Source organism: Xyrauchen texanus, chromosome 26, assembly GCF_025860055.1.
Source record: "Xyrauchen texanus isolate HMW12.3.18 chromosome 26, RBS_HiC_50CHRs, whole genome shotgun sequence".
Classification (NCBI taxonomy): Eukaryota; Metazoa; Chordata; class Actinopteri; order Cypriniformes; family Catostomidae; genus Xyrauchen; species Xyrauchen texanus.
Genome location: NC_068301.1, coordinates 25,074,318 through 25,100,131, shown reverse-complemented (window position 1 = coordinate 25,100,131; position 25,814 = coordinate 25,074,318). Strand labels below are relative to the sequence as shown.

General features: G+C 42.8%; 1 protein-coding gene across 1 annotated transcript in view; it reads left to right on the top strand.

Annotated features, from left to right (window-relative positions):
* Positions 1 to 2,861: 2,861 nt before the first annotated feature.
* The window catches only part of LOC127619523 (triple QxxK/R motif-containing protein), a 64,041-nt gene continuing 41,088 nt past the window's right edge, over positions 2,862 to 25,814 (top strand). The window contains exons 1-2 of the mRNA XM_052092365.1: positions 2,862 to 2,931; positions 12,917 to 12,984. Of these exons, the coding sequence (XP_051948325.1) occupies positions 12,924 to 12,984 (61 nt within the window). The 5' untranslated portion in view covers positions 2,862 to 2,931; positions 12,917 to 12,923. The remainder of the gene's footprint in view (positions 2,932 to 12,916; positions 12,985 to 25,814) is intronic.

The following is a 25,814-nucleotide window of genomic DNA, read 5'->3' as shown; positions in this document are numbered from 1 at the left end:
AAACAAGGATGATTCAGTGCGTAGTGTATTGCAGAATCATGTGTGAATGAGATTTAATTTGCTACTTATGATTAAGGATGGATTCTTTGACTTTTCTTGGACTAATTACAGTCATATGTGACATACTGTAATATGTCTTTTTAAATGCAATCGGCTTACCTGGGAAAACAAGACAAGTTTATATACCACTAACACCCAAAGATTCAAGCAAATTTTTCCATTCCAAAGAATGTACTGTATTAAAGCTTAACCTCGCTGAATGAATCACAATAGACTGGGTGCTGCATGCAAATTAGAAAATTCATTATGCAAAACAAATGCTAAGCAAGTATTCCAAAGTATTTTCTCTCAAAGAAGTTGGAAAGCTTTATTTAATATTTGAAATAGACATTTGCCCAGAGTCCTTGTACTACTGCGTGCAAAAAGCTTCATGTTAGATATTGTAGATGAAACAATATTTATATATGTTTCAGATAACTGACTGAACCCTTTTAGCTATTGAATCAGTACAGCACACGTGGACACAAATATTTCTGCCCCACTCTCTTCACAATAGGGACAAAAAAATTATATAATGATTTCCAATGGCCAGCACAGGTCATTACAGTGTCATCTGCAAATGTCACTAGTGTCACCCTATCAAAGTGGTGTTAAATTTCTCTGTATCAGTTTTCTCTACTGAGTAAATAATGTGTTATACAGGCTCATTACAAGCAGATTAAATCTATTAGTTACTGCTGTGCTGCTCTCAAATCAGCTTCCCATAGGAGAGCAGAAAATCATTTTAAACTTCAATAAGTTACAAGCAGTGGCAAGCCTCTCAATAACCCACACTGCCCCAGGCAGCAATAAGACAAGATGCAATTATGCAGGCAAAATTCAACACAAACAAAAGAAAGGGAAATTAGCTTTAAATACCAACAGAAAACAAAACAAGTTGGTCTCTTGCTGTCTCTTGCTGTCTCTCTTTTTCTGTCTCCCTCTCTTTCTCTTTTATTGTGAAATTTCACATTGAGAATTTCAAAGCATTGTGTAAAACTTGTGCCGCACAAACACATGGGATTGTTAACTTCTTCCGAGATGCTGTACGTGAAGCATTCATGTGTTACATGCAGACAACTTAGAGCACATTTTTAAATATTGTGTCAGCCTTATAAAAGCTCAATCAACATACATGTGAATTGCGTGGATGTAAACTCAGTGACAGAAATATAGATTACCTTGACCATTGACCAATGTGTACTCACTGTGTATCTGTATCTCAAGGAAGAAAATCATAACTGAGCTAAATATAAGACATAGGAATATTTTTTCATTTGAATGGACCAGCAAACAGACTTTTTTATTTTTTTATTTATTAGGGATCATGAACAATTTCAAACATAAATATTACAATTTGATGCATTGTACCAGAGTTAGCCACAGGCTAATTTACATCTGCAGTCCCCTTTCATGATCCAGGTTATTTGTACAATTGATGAAATGTATTGATTTGATTATTGATTTATTGATCATTGACACTAAAATAATTAGCTTATACAAATCTTTTTCTTATTAATTATTCTTGGGTAACACAAAGTAAGTATAAGTGGAACTTCTACTGGAAAAACACAATGCTATTTCAAGTCAGATAATTCTCCAATTCAAAGCTGTTGTTACTTCTAAACTAATGTTAAAGCCATACATTATTACATAGAATTGTATACATACTGTATATGCTTACTTCTTTTGCTAAATTTTTTATGAAGACCAAAATACTTTACAGCTTTACCTATATAATAACATAAGCATCACTAACTATTTGTAAACTAAAACTGCTAAATAAATAAATAAATAGGTAGGCACATAACTGTGTTTACCTTCAGAGAGAAATTGATATTCCATGTTTTCCAGAGATAAGTTTAAAATACCTTCACCATCAGGCAAAATATCACACAGGCCTCAGGAGCCAACTTTCAGCAACACAGAACATAACAGAAATAACTCCTGTTTAGATGATGTCCTGTGGCAATATATGACATAATTATTTATCTGTCTGATAAATTTTCATTGGCACAATTAAGAAATAATGATGAAATAAATCAATGCTTTCTGAGTCTTTGATAAAATAATAAAAAAAACCAATACAAAATTTGACTTTGTATGCTTCCAATAAATCTATTCAGTATATTCTAAGAAAAATTATAAATTTTTCATAACAGATTGCAGTCAAGTTTTCTTCATAGAACTCTCATTTTAAACTAATGCCTCCCATTCATTTAATAATTTTATAAATACTTCTGACTGCTAATGTGAATCCCATGCAATTGTACTTTTTTTTTTCTGTAAACAGATCAAACAACTGAATTTCATTTTGAAATAGAAAGAACTGATTTAGGCCTACAACACAAAATAAAACTGATATCTTTTTTTAAGGATGTTTACACCCACGCACGCACATACAAACACGCACGAACGCACGCACGCACGCACACACACACACACACACACACACACACACACACACACACACACACCACACTGACACAAATTTATCTCAAAGAAGAACAAATTATAAAAAATTATAAATATATTTATAAAATATGAAATGATATTACATTTAAAAAATATACTGATCTAAATATTATGTTAAGTTATAATATTAATTTAAAATCTTATTAAATAAATAAATATAAACTTTTGTAAATAACCCTCTTTCTGCCTCTTTAAATTTTATTTTTGATTGAATATATTTCATTTTTTCAGTGTTTTCCTTCAGAGTGTGATAGAGTAGATTTGAAGGTTTAGTTTGTGGACTCGCCCTCTTGATGACGTTTTAGGATTTACAGAAGGGGGGGTGTGTGTCTACTGATTGGTTGGATCGAACATCCATTTCACATCGACGAGACTGAACCAGGAACTACGGAAAAGATTGTTCCGCTCTTTAAATTAGTAAGTCTGTGCTCTCGGGCATTACTCTTTTGTTTTGCTCAACTAAGAATTTTACCTTGTATTTATATATCTGGTATTTAGCGGGGAAACAAAAAAAAAGCTTTATTTTAGCCATATGTCACGCTACATTTCCATAAAGAATATAAACAATCGTTTTTTATTTAGGGCCCGCCTTCAGCGTAGTCTGCGATTGGTCAGTTGCTTCGCTCACTGTGTATTGATTGGAATGTTTGTGCGTCAGTTCAGAGTCCAGGAACTGCATGATTTGTTGGCAGGATGAAATGGGAAACCAGTTTAGATCTGATGCAATTGCATTACGTGGCATTTATATAAAAACGAGGGAAGGGAGAGCATCACATGTCGAGGTTAAATTCGCTACTAAAGTCTGTTTTCACCCTTCATTTTCAACTGTTGCCCCTTTTTCATTTTAAATAAGGAATAGACATAGTAGATCACTTATGCATTGTGCTTATACTAATTGATAAAGCATAGTATTTGTGCCAGTAAACCCAAGAGGCATATATATATATATATATACACACACATACACATATACATATATACACACACACACACACACACACACACACATATATCTTATCCCACATAATGAGATTTTCATCTGTGAAATTAACAGGTCTCTTATTTCTACATTCATTTCACGGTTGAACTCACATCTCCCATAGTTATTCAGATTATTTATTTATTTTTTATAACGAGGTTGCTCCTGGCTGAAATCACGATAACCTTCGCAGTTTGTTTTGAACACTTGATTACTAAAACGCTTAGTGCTTTTTTCCTGAGAATGCCCGAGTTGCTTATTTTAATCTTAAATCTCATTCAAACTGAAACCTTTATAGTTTGCCTTCTGAAAAAAAGATTCTGGTCTCAATTTGAGTATCAAAGTGCTGGCACACACAGCACACGCTGCCTCCATCTATTTGTGGATCGACCACAGCTCATTCAACTTTCTATGTTGTCTGCAATTTGGAGACCGTTATCTTTGAAGATTTACAAGTATTAGAATATACCATCTGTATTTCGTATTAACTTTACAAAATGTTGTGTAAAATAGCTTTCATGTAATTATTTATCTTTTGTGCACAGCTAGGCTAAGTGCTGTCTTGTGAGGTGAGGGATGTTGCTTGGACAGAGTTGACCAAATAGCACACTCTGTGACCCTGTTACTTCCTGGCCTCTGATTGAATCCTCACCGATTACAACACCAGAGAGTATATGGGCAGAACAGAATAGAGATTTCTAGAAGATGGGCATGTTCGCCACTTAGCAGCCCATGTCAACTTCCTTCAGTGGTCACACTCATTACAAAGTAAGCATTTGGTCACTGTAGGTCATGCCCCTGGGCTTGACTCAAAACATGTTGTGTAAACACAGTAATGGTTCTCTTCCTCCAGTCTATTTGGGAAAGTAATTCAAACCTTTTCTCCTACTTTGTTGTTGCAAGTGGAAACCTTGTAATTACATCAACTTAAAGTAAAGATTAAAGACATTAAAACTGGGATGCTGAGGCAACCCTTGAACTCATTTAGCAAAGGCAACCTTAGGAGAGATTTCAGCTCACATTCATGCTGCAAGTAAGGATGAAAGCAGCTTTTTAATTCTGTTTACATGCACCTCGGCACTTCCTGCGGCTCTTCGCTGTTTTCCATGCTAATCAGTGTTACTGGGCTCTGCACACCTTTCCTCAGGAGATCTCTACGGCTTATGAGCCAAAACAGATCGGGTCGAAGGTCTGGCACTCAATTTCTCAGGGAGAGAATAGGTCAGAGAGGTTTAAACATTATCAGAAACATAAACGTGCCCTTTGGCTCATGCATCCTTTTTTTCCCCCAGTCTTTAACAGAAGAAATAGTATTGATTTCAAATAGTATTGTGAGGAGCATAGAATCTTGATAAAGGGCTCCCTGACCAGCTGATGATAAAAAACAGCTTATGAGGCTATAAGTATTGCTAATGCCTTAATGCACTTAATCTATTACCAATTTCAAATTTCCATTTCCCTTCAAACTAACCATTATATCATACATCAGATTTCCCTTCAGTTTTTTTCACCTCAGTTGCTATGGAAATCAATCTGAGATCACTATTGGGAAAAGTCAGAGTAGTGTAAAATGAGATGGAATGTATGCCCTTTACTGTAAATGGACAATCATGCAGTGTTACAATCACTTTAAAAGTGCATTGAATGATCAGACAGCTTCAAATCATGCATATGGCAACTGGATAATTTTTTTAATTCTCTGCAATGTGAATTCATATAGAAAGTTTCAATCAAGTATGTAAATCATTATCTATATGAAGACTTTGAGGAAAAGAAGACGCCAAGTCCCTGCGTGCGGAAATCGTGATTCTCTTACTCAAAGACGCAATAGAGCCTGTCCCTCCAGCTGAGTTGAAGAAGGGTTTCTACAGCCCTTACTTCATCGTACCCAAAAAAGGCGGCGGCTTCCGACCGATCTTGGACTTGCGAGTTTTCAACCGGCCTTGCACAAACTCCCGTTCGAAATGCTCATGCAAAGACACATCTTAACTTGCGTCCGGCATCTAGATTGGTTCGCAGCAGTAGACCTGAAGGACACGTACTTCCACGTCTCAATCTTGCCTCATCATCGACCCTTTCTACGGTTCGCGTGTCAGTACAAGGTCCTCCCCTTCGGCATGTCCCTGTCCCCTCGTGTCTTTACGAAGGTCGCAGAGGCAGCCTTTGCCCCGCTTCTGGAAGCAGGTGTCCACATACTCAACTACCTCGCTGACTGGCTCATTCTGGCCCACTCCCGAGAGTTACTCTGCATCCACAGGGACCAGGTTATCAGGCACCTCAGCCACTTAGGGCTTCAGGTCATCTGGGAAAAGGGCAAGCTCGCCCCTGGTCACCACAGACGTCTCAAAGCAGGGTTGGGGCGCCGTGTGGAACGGGCACGCATCCACGGGCCGTGGAAAGGGCCCGCAGCACTGGCACATCAATTGCCTAGAGTTGTTGGCTGTACTTCTTGCCCTTCGGAGATTTCTCCCACTAGTTCGGGGCACCACAACGGTAGCGCACATAAATCGCCAAGGTGGCGTACTCTCCCGTCACATGTCACAACTCGCCTGCCGTCTCCTCCTTTGGACCCAGCTGTGTGCCATTCACATCCCAGGCAGCCTCAACGTGGCAGCGGACGTGCTATTGCGACAGCGTACGCCCAGCGGAGAATGGAGGCTCCACCCCCAGTCGGTCCAGCTGATTTGGGTTCGGCAAGGCACAGGTAGACCTGTTCGCCTCCTGAGAGACCTTCCACTGCCCGCTCTGGTACCCCCGAATGGAAGCTCCCCTCGGGACAGACATGCTGGCACACAGCTGGCCCAGGGGCTGCACAAGTACGCATTTCCCCCAGTGAGCCTTCTTGCACAGCTGCTATGCAAGGTCAGGGAGGACGAGGAACAAGTCATTCTGGTGGCCCCCTACTGGCCCTCTCGCACTTGGTTCTCGGATCTCGTGTTTCTCGCTACAGCCCCTCCCTGGCGAATTCCCCTGAGGAAGGACCTTCTTTCTCAGGGACAGGGCACCCTCTGGCATCCATGCCCACACCTCTGGAACCTCCACGTCTGGCCCCTGGATGGGATGCGGAAGATCTAGCTGTCCTACCACCTGCTGTCGTGTAGACATGATCAACCAAGCCAGATCTCCCTCTACCAGGCAACTTTACACCCTGATGTGGCACTTGTTCGTGAATTGGTGTTCTTGCTGGTCTGAAGACACATAGAGGTGCGCAGTCGGTTCAGTGCTCTCATTTCTGCAGGAGAGGTTGGAGCGGAGGCTGTCCCCCTCCACCTTAAATGTGTATGTTGCCGCTATTGTGGCCCACCACAACGCAGTAGATGGCAAGTCTTTGGGTAAGCACGACTTGGTTATCAGGTTCCTTAGAGGCGACCGGAGGTTGAACCCTTCCCAGCCAAGCCTGGGATCTCTCAGTGGTCCTCACGGGCCTTCAGAGACCCCCCCTTCGAGCCGCTAGAATCAGTTGAACTCAAGGAACTCTTCCTGAAGACGGCCCTCCTGATCGCGCTCGCCTCCATCAAGAGGGTCGGGGACCTGCAAGCATTCTCTGTCAGTGATACCTGCCTGGATTTCGGTCCGGCAGACACTCATGTCATCCTAAGACCGCGACCGGGCTACGTGCCCAAGGTTCCAACAACTCCCTTCAGAGACCAGGTAGTGAACCTGCAAGCGCTGCCCCTAGAGGAGGCAGACTCAGCCCCTTTGTTGCTGTGTCCGGTACTTGCTTTGCGTATCTATTTGCACCACACACAGAGCTTTAGATGTTCTGAGCAGCTCTTTGTCTGCTTTGGCGGACAGCGGAAAGGGAACGCTGTCTCCAAACAGAGGCTTTCCCACTGGGTGGTTGATGCCATAGCATTCGCCTACCACACCCAGGCCGTGCCCGCCTCCTTGCGGGTTCGAGCACACTCGACAAGAAGTGTGGCATCCTCGTGGGCACTGGTCAAAGGCACCTCCTTAGCAGACATATGCTGAGCAGTGGGAGTGGGCAACACCCAATACCTTTTACGAGATTTTATGATCTCAGGGTTGAGTCGGTTTCATCCCATGTTTTCTCAGGTCCGAGCCGGTAGAACTCAGTAATGCGGTAACAACTGACCAGGTGTACTGCTTGCACCTAGCGCCCTTTACCCGCTGAGGTAATATTGTGCGCTCTTATCCCAGGAGATCCCACTAACTCCCTGGATGACTCCTCCCTAGCCTTCTGGTCCGCGAATTCAATGGAGGAATTCCCCAACCAAACCCAATGCAAGTACTCAAATTACTCTGCACTGGAAAAGGTGCTCCACAGGTCGGGCCCCCGTGTGGACTTGTCCCCCTGTGTGTATTTTCCGCGATATGGTACCCTTGCTAGCGGATTCGCGTCACCCTTAGTCAGTCCTCACTGCCCCCTGGTCGCGCGTGTTTGTAGCAGCTCCTCCCTCCCAATGAGATAGGCTCTACCACCGCGCCATTCTCCACATGCGACTTAGAATAGCATGTGATGTATTCCACCACTCTTTACCTCCCCCAGCCTGGGGAGGTGTGGTTTCCGCAGGGTCTTTCCCCCCTGAAAGAATAGGAATTGGGAAAGAACATCTGATAGCGTTAAGATGGCCCCAGCTGCTTTAGTATGAGCCTTGTAGTGTGAGTAGAGTAAAAGTAGCTGTCCTAAAAACTACTCCTGTTAGAGTAAAAAAGTAGCTCATTTAAAAGTACTCAAGTAATGAGTACCGAGTTGCAAAACCTATGCCCCATTATAATGAACGCTGTATGCCAAATTTTAAAATGCATCACTTATCTATGATAAACACTACATGAATCTGATTCCAAAAAATTAAAGGGAGATGTTATAACAGAAATTTAAATTTTAAAAGTTATTTTCAATACACTGATCACCATTTTCAATTTTAATGTATGAAACAATTACATTAAAATCAGTGTATGTGTAGGGTCTAAATTTCCCTTAATGCTGACAGAGCGTTATTGTTGTGCATAAAACTTTTTCAAATAATGCAATAAATGCAAAAAAAAAAACTAAATAAGTTGAATGTATTACATTTATGCTGCTTTTATGTGCTTTTTGGAGCATCAGAATTTTGGCACCCCTTCACCAGACCTACAGAGCTGAAATATTCTTCTAAAAATCGTAATTTGTGTTCTGAAGAAAGTAAGTCATAGATGCGTTTTGTCCCACTGTTTAAATTCACTTTAGACATAAACGACTGCGTTTTCATTAAATCCTCATCAAGACGGTTATTGGCAGAATTATAAAGTGTATTTGAACATTTAGGCGTGATAGCGCTCAAACATTAGCCGCCTATCAATAAAACAGCACACAGCTACAGATGTCAGGAAATAAAAGGTCAATCTTTTATATTTCATCTAGATCATCCAACCAGTGGTGCTCTTGCTATCGCTATTGATGTAATGAACACCCCTGTCCTAGATTATAAAACATATGCTAAATATAGAAAACTACTCAAAAGTTTGATCATGGACATCTCTCTTTTTTTTCGATAAACATCTAGATCATTTTATTGCCCAGACCTATTGATAACATTGCATTAATCTCTCAAATCAACCCAATAATCTAATATTGATAGATGGTTAAATTACAAGCTACATTATAGACACACAGAATCTAGTAAAAAGAAATATGAAATTTACCTCAATGTTTCTTCAAATTAGAGGCAGGATTTATGCTGATATCTGGTTTGAGCACGTAAAACTCACATGACACGATCAAGCAATTGGCCTTTTTCACTGCGAAAAGCCCTTCCAGGTGCGGCCGAGATGTTCGGTTGTAAACTGGGCTTGAGGCATCCTCCACAGTTGGCGCCAGATCTGCAGCTGCCGTTCAAGTTTTTAAGTGTGATTTAATTTGACGGGAGTCACGAGACTCTCCCTAGCCAATCATGTTGATAGAAAAAAACAAAATCAGGACAGGGAAGTAGCAAACACAGACGGTGGGAAAATAGTGCTGTAAAAGTACAGTTACTGCACTTAAAATGTAAAGTAAAATATAATTTTTTTATACTACTTAAAAAGTACAATTCTTGGGAAAAAGTAATTACAGAACCGTCAGTATTTAGATAAGATTAATTTAATCAAAGATTTAAAGTGTCCAATAACAGGGTGGCTACTGAGATTAGGCGAGCAGTATTTGACTGGTCATGTGATTCTAACATGGCAGCCCCCATGTGGGGGACCCTCTCCATGTAGAATAAAACAGCTTTTATCAGGTTACTGATATGACTGGTATCTTCATCTCATGTGAGTGGTCATGATTTTATATGTTTCAAAATTACAATTTCTTTAAGAGAAAAAATTTAATGGGGGAAAAATTACTGAGTGCACATTTAATACATTGAATAACTTAAAACTTGTACTCTTGACCAGAGAAATTCAGCATGGAGCAGTGTTGGAGGCTTGCTGTCGTGGGGAGACATTCAAATTGACCTTCACATGATTTAATTTCTTGAAGTCCCTTGCCATCTCTGGGGATGTGCCTCACATAAAATTCCTCTTTCTAGTTTCAAGATACTGTCCCTCTTGCACAAAGACCCATGGCAATTTGAGAAGGAATGCTGAATTCTGACAGTGTAGTCAGACGTCACTGGTGATTTATAGACAAGCAATGTCTAGCTGTCAAGTCAACATTGTTAGTATGCCCATTCATGCACAAGCAGTGCTAGGTAGTTACAGATTACATGGAATAAGATTACATAATCAAATTCCAAAAGTCAAGTACTTGTAAATAGATTAAATTACATTTTAAAATAATTGTAATAATCAGATTAGTTACTTTTTATGGATTACAAATTAACCAAGCAATCTAATTCTTTTTATTTTAAATTACATTTTCATTCTAAATCAGCCAACTGCTGATAAATATTTGGTAAGTATTAGAGTGTTTTTCTAAGGAGGGGTGGTTGTGGAATTGCATACACAGACCAGATACGAGTCATCAGCCAGCTGGCCATACTGAAGATGGAGCGGTAATCCACACGTAAAGGCAGAACTGATTGCATTAGTGCAGTAAAGTTAGTTTTTAGTTTGGCTAATTGCTTTTGTACTTGTTTTCAAAAATGTACATGAATGCGGTTTTGTGACATTTTATGCATCTTTTATGCATTTAAGCAACATTTTGTCAGAATGGTACCATCTTATCCTACTGAAATACATGTGACATCAAATAAACAAGAATTAGGTTTGACGTAATCCAAAAGCAATCAAATTAGATTACTTTGAAATGTAATCCAATAGATTACATTACTGACTAAAATCCTAGTCATTTCATTTGTAATCATTACCAGATTACATTTAAGAAGTGATCTGAATTAATAAACCCAGCACTTTACACAAGAATTTACAGCCCTTCATTGATTTAGTATTTTCCCTTTAGAGACATATCCTTAGCAAATTTATGCTTGTGGACTACAGTATTGTTTTACATTTTAAATATTTTTTTAAGTATTTGATAACACAAATCTATTGTTTGGATCTAGATTTTAAGTGTAGTACACAAGTCATATGGACTATGGTACTTTAATGGTGTTGGTTTTATTTGGATCTTGACAGACATGGTCATGATATACTGTCATTGTTTCTTAACGAGCTGTGTGAAAACTCTTCAAAATGTTTCCTTTTTTTTCTCCACAGAGAAAATAACTGCATGTACAGTGGGTACGGAAAGTATTCAGACCCCCTTCAATTTTTCACTCTTTGTTATATTGCAGCCATTTGCTAAAATCATTTAAGTTCATTTTTTTTCCTCATTATTGTACACACAGCACCCCATATTGACAGAAAAACACAGAATTGTTGACATTTTTGCACATTTATTAAAAAAGAAAAACTGAAATATCACATGGTCCTAAGTATTCAGACCCTTTGCTGTGACACTCATATATTTAACTCAGGTGCTGTCCATTTCTTCTGATCATCCTTGAGATGGTTCTACACCTTCAATTGAGTCCAGCTGTGTTTGATTATACTGATTGGACTTGATTAGGAAAGCCACACACCTGTCTATATAAGACCTTACAGCTCACAGTGCATGTCAGAGCAAATGAGAATCATGAGGTCAAAGGAACTGCCTGAAGAGCTCAGAGACAGAATTGTGGCAAGGCACAGATCTGGCCAAGGTTACAAAAAAAATTCTGCTGCCCTTAAGGTTCATAAGAGCACAGTGGCCTCCATAATCCTTCAATGGAAGACGTTTGGGATGACCAGAACCCTTCCTAGAGCTGGTCGTCCGGCCAAACTGAGCTATCGGGGGAGAAGAGCCTTGGTGTGAGAGGTAAAGAAGAACCCAAAGATCACTGTGGCTGAGCTCCAGAGATGCAGTCGGGAGACGGGAGAAAGTTGTAGTAAGTCAACCATCACTGCAGCCATCCACCAGTCGGGGCTTTATGGCAGAGTGGCCCGACGGAAGCCTTTCCTCAGTGCAAGACACATGAAAGCCTGCATGGAGTTTGCTAAAAAACACCTGAAGGACTCCAAGATGGTGATAAATAATTTCTCTGGTCTGATGAGACCAAGATAGAACTTTTTGGCCTTAATTCTAAGCGGTATGTGTGGAGAAAACCAGGCACTGCTCATCACCTGTCCAATACAGTCTCAACAGTGAAGCATGGTGGTGGCAGCATCATGCTGTGGGGGTGTTTTTCAGCTGCAGGGACAGGACGACTGGTTGCAATCGAGGGAAAGATGAATGCGGCCAAGTACAGGGATATCCTGGACGAAAACCTTCTCCAGAGTGCTCTGGACCTCAGACTGGGCCGAAGGTTCACCTTCCAACAAGACAATGACCCTAAAATAACGAAGGAGTGGCTTCACAACAACTCCGTGACAGATCTTGAATGGCCCAGCCAGAGCCCTGACTTAAACCCAATTGAGCATCTCTGGAGAGACCTGAAAATGGCTGTCCACCAACGTTTACCATCCAACCTGACAGAACTGGAGAGGATCTGCAAGGAGGAATGGCAGAGGATACCCAAATCCAGATGTGAAAAACTTGTTGCATCTTTCCCAAAAAGACTCATGGCTGTATTAGATCAAAAGGGTGCTTCTACTAAATACTGAACAAAGGGTCTGAATACTTAGGACCATGTGATATTTCAGTTTTTCTTTTTTAATAAATGTGCAAAAATGTCAACAATTCTGTGTTTTTCTGTCAATATGGGGTGCTGTGTGTACAATAATGAGGAAAAAAAAATGAACTTAAATGATTTTAGCAAATGACTGCAATATAACGAAGAGTGAAAAATTGAAGGGGGTCTGAATACTTTCCGTACCCACTGTAGGATTATAACGATATGAGGGTATCAAAATTATAACAGAATCTTTATTTTCGTGAAACTATTCCTGTAAGCTGTTCACTGTTAACTGCTCTTGCTCTTCTCTCATACACACATATTTTTCATTCTGTGTGTTTGTCAGGTGAAAGATGGGAAAAAAGGATGCAAGTTCTGTCAAGCAGCCGGTCGATCAGTACCGTAAACAGATCGGTGAGATTCTCTGTGCTTTCCCTTAGCTTTATCTATAAATATGGATGTTTGTTACGGTGTTTATTACAGCGAGTTTGAAATGTTGCTTTTTCTCCATTTCATGCACAAGTTATTAAATTACTTATGAATGTAACCCATGAAAACCAGCATCTGGGAATTGATGTGAATTGATAGCCTAAAATTCTAGTCTCTTAGAGCCTTTTTTTTATTTTTTTTGCTAGATAAGAATATTCTAGTTTTGGTCTCTGACAGGATGGACACTCAGTTACCCTCACATGTTGTCTTACTTTTAATATTTTGTCAATCAAGTTCAATGGCAAAAATGTCCCCAATTCAACCTCAATTGCTAGTTTGGCTTCCTCAAACTCACAGTTTCTTAACCAAGGCGCTTTTCTGCCTGTCAGTCATGTGTACTACCTGTTAGCATGCCAGCTGTGGTGACGAGAGGAACATGGGGTTGTTTCCAAAGAGCAAGTCAGCATGGTTGCTAGGGGCTGCACAAGAGAAAACAGTGCTGTAAATAATTAGCAAAGCTGTATAAGTGACCTGTATCCTGAATAAATGCTCCTGTAGCCCAAAATGTATACCTTGAATGCACTGTAAGTCACTTTGGATAAAAGCGCCCTCCAAGTCCATAAATTTAATCTAAATGTTTAGATCAAATTGCAAATCCAGTTCAGCACACAGAAATAGATTTTGGTTAACATGCATGCAGAAAGTGAATGTAGGGTACAATGCAGCAAAATGTATCCCATTTACGGTAAAGTTTTTTATTTAATTTTTCTGGTCCCAAAATTTTAAATTTTCTTTTTACAAAATATCCTAAAAAAATTATAAGCAAGTCTTTCATCTCAAAATATACAGTATGTAATGCTTTCAGTATCATTGTACCCTACATTTTACTTTTGAAAGTTCATCATACTCATTACTTTATGAGGATGGGATTCTTACCAACTTTCTAAGAGGTTAACTAACAGTAGTTTTGTGATTGCAATAAATGACCTATTACCAAGATCATCTTCCCACTGAAAGAATGTATCTCATAAGCATGCTTTAATATGAGTGCATATTGCACCCCTTAGCAGGACTACTTAACTTGTGTTGCTCCATCACCTTGCCTTAGCGTGCCAGTGTCGCATGACTATGCCAGCAACATAACAACTCCCGCTGGAGCCTGTGAATCTCATACATATACCATTTTGTTCTCTTTCTTTTCCATCTCATCAATTCAAAGATATAAAAGCAGGTTGTGAACAATTGAGTACCCCGAGCCCTCCCACAGTTTGCTTTGAAAAGCAGTCTATATCAGCTTATTTCTGAGAATCGCTGTTTAAAAAAAAAAAAGCACTCCCAAAATAGTGTAAAGCAGCACAAAGGGAGAATACACATCATAATTTTTGATCGTAATGGGAAGGTACTTTTATCCTGACAGGTCTTGCTATCTTTTTTCTTAAGGAGGAAAGCTTTTGTGATGTCAAGTACCTTGTAGGGCTGGTGTAGACACAGTGACTTCAAATACTGTTATTAAGCCCCATAATGGACTGCAGAGAACTGCCATACACCAAAAAGGTTCATCAGGTCTGTATGGCCATCCCCCTTGAGTCAAGATCATTCACACCATCCGCTCTGCCTTTGTCCAACAATTATTCGCATGAGCAAATACTCTAATAGACACATCCTTGCCTATTAACTCTCCCTGTTTGTGAGGATCATTGTGTGTGAATATGCACTCAGTGGATCTGTGTATCTTTGTATGGTTTTAAAATCTCTGTTGTGGTTCAAGGCTTTTGATGTGATGTGATTGTGAGTTCCAAATCGTTCTCGTGTGTTTGAGTCAGCCAATCATTGCTGCTGATATGCCCTCGTTCTTTTTAAAGACAAAAACGTTGTGTTTTTGTTTACAAACTTCTTGATTTTGACCTCTGTCCACACCTAGCTTGTGTATATCGGTAAGTGCAGGAATTATATTGTGCGCATACAGTAAAGGCTAAACTAAATGCATTAAAATATTTTTAAAAACATTGCGCACCAATATCACTCACACCAAGTTAATCAGTTTTTTTTTTTTTTTTTACACTTTTTCTCCCCAATTTGGAAATCCCATTGCGCTCTAGGTCTTCATGGTGGCGTAGTGACTCAATCCGTTTGTGGACGATGAATCTCAGTTGCCTGCGTGTCTGAGACGTCAATCCGCAAATCTTATCACGTGGCTTGTTGAGCACGTTACCGCGGAGGTATAGCGCGAGTGGAGGCTTCGTGCTATACTCCACAGCATCCACGCAAAACTCACCACGAGCCCCACCGAGAGCGAACCACATTATAGCAACCACGAGGAGGTTACGCCATGTTACTCTACCCTCCCTAGCAACCGGGCCAATTTGGTTGCTTACGAGACCTGGCTGGAGTCACTCAGCATGTCCTGGATTCGAACTTGGGGGGGGGGCGTGTTCATGTGCCTGATTGCCAGAGAGGTGGCTGGCGCTGCATCCTCCCCAGAAATGCTGCCATGTAGTCCTCTGCCAAGGACCAAAAGAGCTGACTGATCTGTTCGGGACTATGACCAACCTGTTGCCGGATGGCCTTCTTTAGGTGTTGGTAATTAAGGAGGCTGGCGGCAGGAAGTTGTTTTGCCACAAGCTGCGCCTCCTTGGATTGTAAGGGCCATAGACGGGCTGCCCACTGGTCGGGAGGCCACTTCCATACCTCTCCGTCTTTTCAAAGAGGTCCAGGAAGGCCTCCGGGTCGTCGTCCGGCCCCATCTTCATTAGTGCCACGGGTGGCGTGGGTTCCGGGGAGGTTGCAACACCAGCACCAGCACCAGCACCCTTTTCTGGCAATCAGGCACATGACCACGCCCCCCCTCCCCATGCCACATAGTTGAATTGCATCCCATTGTTTTTACAGCATCTTTCGATATGTACATTGTATTTTTAAGATGAAGTGTAAAAATGCATCTACAAGGAATAGTTCACCCAAAATGGAAAATTATGTCATAATTTAAACAACCTCATGTTGTTTCAAACCTGTATACATTTCTTTCTTAAGGGGCAGTCACACTAGGCTTTTAACATGGGAATTGTTTTCGGAATGCCACGCCTAATTAAATAATTTTATCACAAATAATACATAATACTGTATTACAAATGTTCAAATACGCTCACTGGGCACTTTATTAGGTACACCTGTACACCTAATTATTCATGCGCTTATCAAATCCGCCAACTGTGAGGCAGCAGTGCAATGCTTAAAATCATGCAGATACGGGTCAGGAGCTTCAGATAATGTTCACATCAACAATCAGAATGGGGGAAAATTTTTATCTCAGTGATTTTGTAACTCCTGGGATTTTCACACACAACAGTTTCTAGAGTTTACTCAGAATGGTGCCAAAAACAACCAGTGAGTGGCAGTTCTGCAGACAGAACTGCCTTGTTGATAAGAGAGGTCAACGGAGAATGGCCAGACTGGTTTGAGCTACGGAGGCTACAGACAGAAAGGCTATGGTAACTCAACCACTCTGTACAACTGTAGTGAGCAGAATAGCTTCTCTAAATGCACAACACTTCAACCCTTGATGCGGATGGGCAGAAGACCACATCATGCACTTTATGAGGAGCCTTGTGTTCCTAATAAAGTGCTCAGTGAGTGTAAATTGTCTTAACTGCATCAATAAAATATGCAGATTTGAAATATGTATTCTTTGTATTAAGCCAAGAGGTCAGTGTGACATAAAGATAATTTAATTGTCACGCGTCCTCTCATCATATGGATTCACACGTTCACCAAACTCTAAACTTTCTTCCACTGTGGAAAATTATATTTCTTTGTATGAACTTACGTTTCTTGTCTCCCACATTCAGATGCGTTGGTAACACTTTACAATAAGGTTCTATTTGTTAACTTTAGTTTACATGAACTAACAATGAACAATACTTTTACTGCATTTATTAATCTTAGTTAATGTTAATTTTAACATATAGTAGGAAATTTATTTTATCAAAAGTTGTATATTTTAACATTATTTCATGCACTATGAACTTTTATTACTTATTAACTAACATTAACAAAGATTAATGCATGCTGTAAAAAATATATTGTTCATTGTTAGTTCATGATACCTAATGCATTAACTAATGTTAACGAATGGAACCTTAATGTAAAGTGTTACCGATGCATTTGAAAGGGAGTGAATGGAGAGTCGGAGAGCCCATGTTTTCAAAATGATGGCAGTGGATAGTGCCTCACTTTAAAGTTTTAAAAAGGACCCAAACTTATCATAAAATTAGTCTATTCCTCTCCTGTTTCATATTCCTTGTCTTCCGAATCCGTACCATACTAGAACATTTTCTATTACTATTTCATAGTCATTTTTCATTGAAAATCTTGATGTCTTGATGAGTACACAGTTTAGCTCTAAGAAGATGGGCTGTTTTATTCAATAAAACATTTCTTGTTTTCCACATAAGAAGGAAAGTCATGCAGGTTTAGAACAATACGAGGGTGTGTAAACAATGAGGATTTTCATTTTTGAGTGAACTATTCCTTTAAGACAATGCATTCGGTTCCATTCTGTTGCACTCTCTCTAGGTTTTTTGTAATGCAAAAGCATGTCCTGTGTGTACATCCTCTAATGCTCTCCATAACGTGTTCAGTGCTGTTGCTGCCCCAGACAGAATGGCACCATGTAGAGTCATGACGCAGGATGCCCCCTGACGCCCCTCATCTAACCAATCAGACCGCAATGTACCACCAAAATGCCACCATAACAAATCACAAAATTAAAATTAGGTGCCATTTCAGCACATTTGTTGTTTGTTGTTACTGGACTTTGTCACTGGATCATTATGAAATGTTTTGAAGTTAATAAAACCAAGCATGCAAATAATGCATTTTCATGATTTATCATTGCTGTCATTTCAAAGTATGTGAAAACTCAGGGATGTGTGCACATCCCTAGCATCTGAACAATTAAGAAAATGACCTAGCCTTTAAGTAAAATAGTGATGGATAATCACAGTACGATATTTCCAACATGGTGTAAAGCAGTGTTGTTTCATTTTTAAAGTTGCTTTGAATATTGGCCAGTTGGATTATTGGAATAGTTGGAATAGTAATAAAATAAATAATTGTAGAAAGCTTTCTGCCACATCCAAATTAGCTTGTTTTCTCCTGCAATTTCTGTATTAGCTAGATCACAGTAGAAAAAGGCTGGGCTGAAGTAAATGGAAGGGGAATCTTCTTGTGGATGAAGAGTTATGTTTTTGAAGTGAAGTCAGCTGTGCCAGCTTTTGAAAGTCACCCCCGGCCCCATGATTCTTGTCACTTTCTTCTTAGGGTCTGACAGCACTGTGTGTATGGAGGGAGTTATACTGCTCGAGTCCACAGGAAACAGTGACACGTTATATTAGAGAAGCTCCTCTCCACTGTTGGTAAATAAGCGGGGGAGGTTTCACTCTGCGGCGATGCAGTTGAATGGTGATTAATGAGTGAAGGTGCATTCATAGCCCGGCTCTGTATTGCTTGCCAATTTGAGCGCAATCATAGTGAGACAACAAAGCCAAGAAGGCTGGAGAGTCATCATCAGTGAGTACTCACGCAGAGAGAAACGCCTCATTGAACGTGATGGCGCGTGATGCTGCGTATTGGCAGGGCCATAAAGTATCGCTATAAACAATTTATTTCGAACTATGTTATGATTACAATTAACTATTCATTTGGAACAGATGGTTGAGTCTGTATGTTGTGGTTATTTACACCACAACAGGAATTTTCAAGAAAAATAAGACATACTTAATATGTCCCAGTTGGTTTGGAACAAAATTAGGTTTGCTTTCCACACTTTGTAAAATCTCTGCAGGTGCATGTGTAAAACGCTGTAGTGAGAGAATGAGAGAAAAAGGCAGATAGACAGACATTGAGATTATGTTGTGGATGTCTGTTCATCCCCTGGAAAACAGTTTTTTATATATGTGTATATATATATATATATATATATATACTAATGTAGGTTGTGTTGGCAGATGCCTTTGTCTAATTTTTTATAATTTTCTTTATGTATTTGAGAGTAAAGAAAAAAAAAGGTGTTAGTAAGAAGAATGTGGTAGTAAGAAGCAACATTTTATTTTCCTTTTTAGTTCAGTGGTTATCAACACATTTTGTTTTTATCACCAGATTTGGTGGACATCAAGTCCTGTATACTGTAGCAAAATCGAGTTTAAAATCAATACATTTATTAGTATACAGGTGAAACTCGAAAAATTAGAATATCGTGCAAAAGTTCATTAATTTCAGTAATTCAACTTAAAAGGTGAAACTAATATATTATATAGACTCATTACAAGCAAAGTAAGATATTTCAAGCCTTTATTTGATATCATTTTGATGATTATGGCTTACAGCTTATGAAAACCCCAAATTCAGAATCTCAGAAAATTAGAATATTGTGAAAAGGTTCAGTATTGTAGGCTCAGAGTGTCACACTCTAATCAGCTAAACACCTGCAAAGGGTTCCTGAGCCTTTAAATGGTCTCTCAGTCTGGTTCAGTTGAATTCACAATCATGGGATAGACTGCTGACCTGACAGTTGTGCAGAAAACCATCATTGACACCCTCCACAAGGAGGGAAAGCCTCAAAAGGTAATTGCAAAAGAAGTTGGATGTTCTCAAAGTGCTGTATCAAAGCACATTAATAGAAAGTTAAGTGGAAGGGAAAAGTGTGGAAGAAAAAGGTGCACAAGCAGCAGGGATGACCGTAGCCTGGAGAGGATTGTCAGGAAAAGGCCATTCAAATGTGTGGGGAGCTTCACAAGGAGTGGACTGAGGCTGGAGTTACTGCATCAAGAGCCACCACACACAGACGGGTCCTGGACATGGGCTTCAAATGTCAAACGTCTTACCTGGGCTAAAGAAAAAAAGAACTGGTCTGTTGCTCAGTGGTCCAAAGTCCTCTTTTCTGATGAGAGCAAATTTTGCATCTCATTTGGAAACCAAGGTCCCAGAGTCTGGAGGAAGAATGGAGAGGCACACAATCCAAGATGCTTGAAGTCCAGTGTGAAGTTTCCACAGTCTGTGTTGGTTTGGGGAGCCATATCATCGGCTGGTGTTGGTCCACTGTGCTTTATTAAGTCCAGAGTCAATGCAGCCGTCTACCGGGACATTTTAGAGCACTTCATGCTTCCTTCAGCAGACAAGCTTTATGGAGATGCTGACTTCATTTTCCAGCAGGACTTGGCACCTGCCCACACTGCCAAAAGTACCAAAACCTGGTTCAATGACCATGGTATTACTGTGCTTGATTGGCCAGCAAACTCGCCTGACCTGAACCCCATAGAGAATCTATGGGGCATTGCCAAGAGAAAGATGAGAGGCATGAGACCAAACAATGCAGAAGAGCTGAAGGCCGCTATTGAAGCATCTTGGTCTTCCATAACACCTCAGCAGTGCCACAGGCTGATAACATCCATGCCACGCCGCATTGAGGCAGTAATTAATGCAAAAGGGGCCCAAACCAAGTACTGAGTACATATGCATGATTATACTTTTCAGAGGGCCGATATTTCTGTATTTAAAATCCTTTTTTTTATTGATTTCATGTAATATTCTAATTTTCTGAGATTCTGAATTTGGGGTTTCATAAGCTGTAAGCCATAATCATCAAAATTATATCAAATAAAGGCTTGAAATATCTTACTTTGCTTGTAATGAGTCTATATAATATATTAGTTTCACCTTTTAAGTTGAATTACTGAAATTAATGAACTTTTGCATGATATTCTAATTTTTCGAGTTTCACCTGTAACTATGAACTGCATATCAAGTGCCGAATGATGAGAGTTTTTAATTTGAACTTCATTCATTCTGCTTTCTAAAAACTGGTTTGAAATGAATAGATTTATTATTATTATTACTACTATTAACAGCTATAGTTTTTGAAAGAAATTAAATTAATCAAATCATACTATAATTGTTTAATAAAAATTTTATTTTGTTTTAATTATCTTGAATGTTGTCATTTATTAAAAGTTTACAATTGAAATTTGAATGTCTTTGGAATATTATGCTTAATATTTTTCTCACACATTATATATGGTTCTCTTACGAGAGTGTAAAACAGCTCAAGGATGGGGCAAGGAGGAGGCGAGAACCGGCTTTTCAACATAAATAATATTTTAATGAAAAACTTAACAGTACACATAAACAAACACACATGGCGGACATGTCCGCTAACGATCTCTCTCTCTGCACAGCCCTCTGCTGTCGGCCTTTAAACCTCAGGGACAGATAATTAGCCTAATCACGGGACCGGGCGCGCAGGATCACGACCCGGCCCGCCCTCCACCCTGCCACATTCCTCCCCGTTCTCTCAGGCTGGGGAGCCCCGGCCTGACGTACATCCCCCTCTTTCCCTGGGGAAGGGCGCCTTCAGCTGTCTGCCGGCAGGTCATCCCCATCTACCTGGGCGAGGGAGGGACAAGGGAGGAAACAGAACTAATTAAAATGGGGGGTACTTCCTGTAAGAGTGTAGTACCCCCAAAACTATAAATTTTAAGAGAGGTAAAGGCCAGCGCAGGCGACAGTGAGAGAGAGAGAGAGAGAGAGATGAGAAAAAAAAAAAAAAACTCTTACTCGCCAGTTCTCCGATCGCCGCAGCTTGTTCCTCGGCCACTCCTCCACCCTTTGTCGGACGACAGCGGCGCCTCTCGGGCGGATCGCGGCAGTCCTCCAGCCCCTGGCGGACGGAACACCCGCCCGGCGTTCCGGGGACTAGAAGGGTCTCCCCGCCCCTGGCAGCGGTTCTCCCGCTCAGGCGGTCGGCAGTGAGCCCCTCCCGCTTCGTGATCGGCGGTCTCCAACCCGCCCGCGTTTCAGCGGCGGTAGGCGACTCCTCCGCCCCTGGCAGCGGTTCTCTCGCTCCAGGCGGTCGGCTAAGAGCCCCTCCTCCCCTCGCGGTCGGCGGCCATCGTCCTCGCTCAGGCGGCTGGGCTCCTCGTCCCCGGCAGATGGCGCGGCTGCTCCGTTAGAGTGGGCCGGTAGTGGCGAGAACTCTACTGCGGCGTATCCCTCCTCCCTCCGGGCTTTCGGCACCAGTGTAAAACAGCTCAAGGATGGGGCAAGGAGGAGGCGAGAACCGGCTTTTCAACATAAATAATATTTTAATGAAAAACTTAACAGTACACATAAACAAACACACATGGCGGACATGTCCGCTAACGATCTCTCTCTCTGCACAGCCCTCTGCTGTCGGCCTTTAAACCTCAGGGACAGATAATTAGCCTAATACGGGACCGGGCGCGCAGGATCACGACCCGGCCCGCCCTCCACCCTGCCACAGAGAGGTTCTCTCAGTATATGCGTAAGCTAGCTTACGCTACGGGAAAGATTCATCTTTTCTGAGATATTGAAGCCAAAAATTATCCTTAATTTTTGTATCCATTATCAGCGCAGTCGCGGCAGCTGCAGACCTTGAGCGGGCTAGCTAGCGAGCTCATAGGTTGCTCTGTGGCAACTGCTGCAGCCTATAGACGAGCTTGAGGCGAACTCGCATCCAATGAGAGGCGTCCAGCGCTCACTGCATCAAAGCCCGCCAAAATGGGCGTGACTAGAGTGCATATAAGCGTAGTTCAGTAGGCTGGAACCCTGATTTTCATCTCTTCAGCGAAGCTCTCCGCATCGCTGACCTGGAAGCCAGCGTCGCCGTTCGAGGGGCATCTAGCAAGCGTGGACAGCGCTAGAAGAAGCCGGCCGTCTCAGCCACCTTCAGCCATCCTGCGAGCTACGCCATCCGACGGCGTATCCTTTTATTCAGCAAGCTAGTTCTCACGAACTATTCACAAAAAGTACTGGCGTCTTTTCAAGATGCCTCGCTCCACTTGCGCCTCATGTCAGCCCTTCTCAGCACAGGAGACCGCCACATCATCTGCGCTCTCTGCCTGGGACTGGGGCACGCAGAGCTCGCCCTCACTGAGGCGGATCGCGATTCTGCGAGGAGCTACCGATGTCGACCCTGCGGGCTCGACTTCGAGCGATCAAAGCAGAAACCGCCAGCGCCGCCTACCCTCAGCAGCGCAGGAAGAAGCGCCCGCTCACAAAGGCTGCGGAAACTGTGGTTGAAGCGACTGCCTCGCCGAGCCTCTCCCTCGAGCATCGCTTTCACCCTCCCGCCCCGGGAGCGCAGTTGCCGCCCGGCGGCCGCACTGCTGCCATCTTGGATGACGAGCGGAGGATAAGGGCCGCTGTTCCATCATGGCTTCGGACAGCGAGGAGTGGACAGGCTCCCAAGCCTCCTCCTCGGCCCAGGAATCCAGCAGGACCGCGCCCGGTCGAAGGGGAGTTAACGCCTCCTCACACAGGCCGTCGACCGCCTCGGGCTCAGTGGTCACCGCCCCTGAGCAGGCACCCAACAGACTCGGCGGCTGCTTTCTTCAAAGCCATCGCCGCTCTACACCCGCGGCCGGGCGCTCCCTTCCTGCCGGAATTACATACGGAGCTTGCAAAGTCGGTGGAGCGCTCCTTTTCAGCCAGGACCCGTTCACACGTCTCCACCTCTCTGGCGTCGGTGGGCGGCGCCACTGAAGAGGCTACTCCTCCATCCCCGGTCGAGGACTTCGGTAGCAGCACACCTTTGTCCGCCCTCCGTGAGATGGCGTTCCAAGCCTGTGCTCCCGTCTAAGGCCTGCAGAGCGACTTCCGCCTATGTTGGCGCGCCTATTCCGCCGCCCGGCCAAGCGCATCTGCTCTGCACTCAATGGCCGTTTTACAGATCCTACAAGCAGACCTTCTTCGGAGTGGGATGAGAAAGGCAGGCACCCAGAGGCTGTTACTGATCTCTGGCGCGACAGACCTGCGCCCTTGCGCTACCAAAGCTGCAGCCCAAGCTCTAGGGAAGTGCATGGCCTCGCTGACTGTGACCGAGAGACACTTATGGCTAACACTAGCCGACATGGGAGAAGCAGAAGCTCCACGTTCCTCAACGCACCGCTCTCTCCGACCGGTCTCTTCGGCTCCGCGGTGAGTGGCATTGTTGACCGCTTCTCAGAAGTCCAGAAAGCCACCCAAGCCATGAACCTCTTCCTGCGGCGTCGCTAAGCTCCTCTGCAGGCAGCTCACGTGATCAGCCTCCTGCACGAGCCTCTTCACAGCGCCCAGTTCAACAATCTCCAGACTTCTCAGCGTCGACAGGGCGGCCGCCCTCGTCAGCGCTCAGACAGCCGCCGCGAGACCGCCGCCCCGCGGGCCTCGATCTAAGGTAGCGCTGAAACCCGAGCAGCGAAGTCTTCCTAACTGTGTTGAACAAGCGGCGGCTCAGTCCGCCGCGGCGGACCACCGTCAAAGCTTTGCCCCTGTCAGTCCCCTTCTCTCAGGCTACTACAGTGGTGAATTTAGCAGCCAACAAGCCGGTGACACTGCCGGCTTGCCTGCACTCAAGCGCCGTTTTCACGGCGACCCAAATAAATCTTGTAAAGAGCAAACATGTCTTATGTGTAGAAAAAGTGCCCACAACCCAGTGTTCAGCCCCTACACACAAGCATAACACATCCCGTGCCCCTATCAGACGCAGCTCTCATAAAGCGATTCACGAACAGCTCGAGCGTCAGAGTCAATGAAAGCGCCCACAAATGCGTCTGTGCGCCCATTCTCTGCCGGCTCTGTCACACGACCAGCCCTATGTGTAGAAAATGTGCCCACAATCCAGTGTTCACTTCTGCACACAAGCACTGCATGTCTCGTGTCCCCACCAGAGCACGCTCACATAAAGCGGTTATGAACCGCTCGGCGCTAGAGTCAATAAATACGCCCACAAATGCGTCGTGGCGCCCATTCTCTGCCCGCTCTGTTACACGGCCAGCAACCATTCCTCTGTGTGTAAGTCCGTGCTTGACGCATCACGCGTAACAGATGTGACTCTTTCCCCATTCATTCCAATCGGAAGTCACTCACAAAACAGCCTGTTCATGCTGTCTGCGAGCAATCATGCATGAACACACTAAACGCAGCTCACACATTTTGTTCAGCTCTGTGTGCGACAATCAGAGCGAATTGGCCATTCACCCTCTAGCGTTACGCTTCAAAGCGTGGGATGCTATTCCAGGGATATCCAAGTGGGTGTTAAGCACAATACAACAGGGCTATTTGCTACAGTTCGATCGCCGCCCCTCGCTTCAGAGCTGGCTCGAAACCACTGTGAACACGGAAGCAGCGTGCATGCTTCGTTCAGAAATAGCAAGCCTTCTGTGCAAAAGGGCCATAGAAAAAGTGGCACCCTCTCTGAGCTGAGTCGGGGCTTTACAGCCGTTATTTTCTTGTTCCCAAGAAAGGCGGTGACCTCAGACCCATATTAGATCTCAGGGTTTTGAACAAGGTGCTTGCAAAAGACCGTTCAAAATGCTTACAATCAGGAAACTCCTCGCGCAATGTGCCAGGGGACTGGTTTATTTCTCTCGATCTGAAAGATGCATACTTTCAGATTCAGATAAATCCCGTCACAGGCCATTCTTGAGATTACGCCGGCGGCCAGGTTTATCAATACACCGTCCTTCCGTTCGGCCTGTCCTTAGCACCCGTACTTTCACAAAGTGCATGGATCGCGCGCTTCGCACCCCTCGTGAGTCAGGGTTTGCGAATTCTGAACTATTTGGACGATTGGCTGATTATGGCTCAGTCACATATGGAGCTTCTGTCTCACAGAGCAGTTCTCCTCAGCCATCTGAACAGTTTGGGTCTTGCAGTCAATTGGACCAAGAGCTCACTACAGCCCAGTCAGACCATTTCCTTCCTGGGAATAGAACTAGACTCCGTGGCAATGGCGGCTCGCTTATCTACACAGCGGCGCA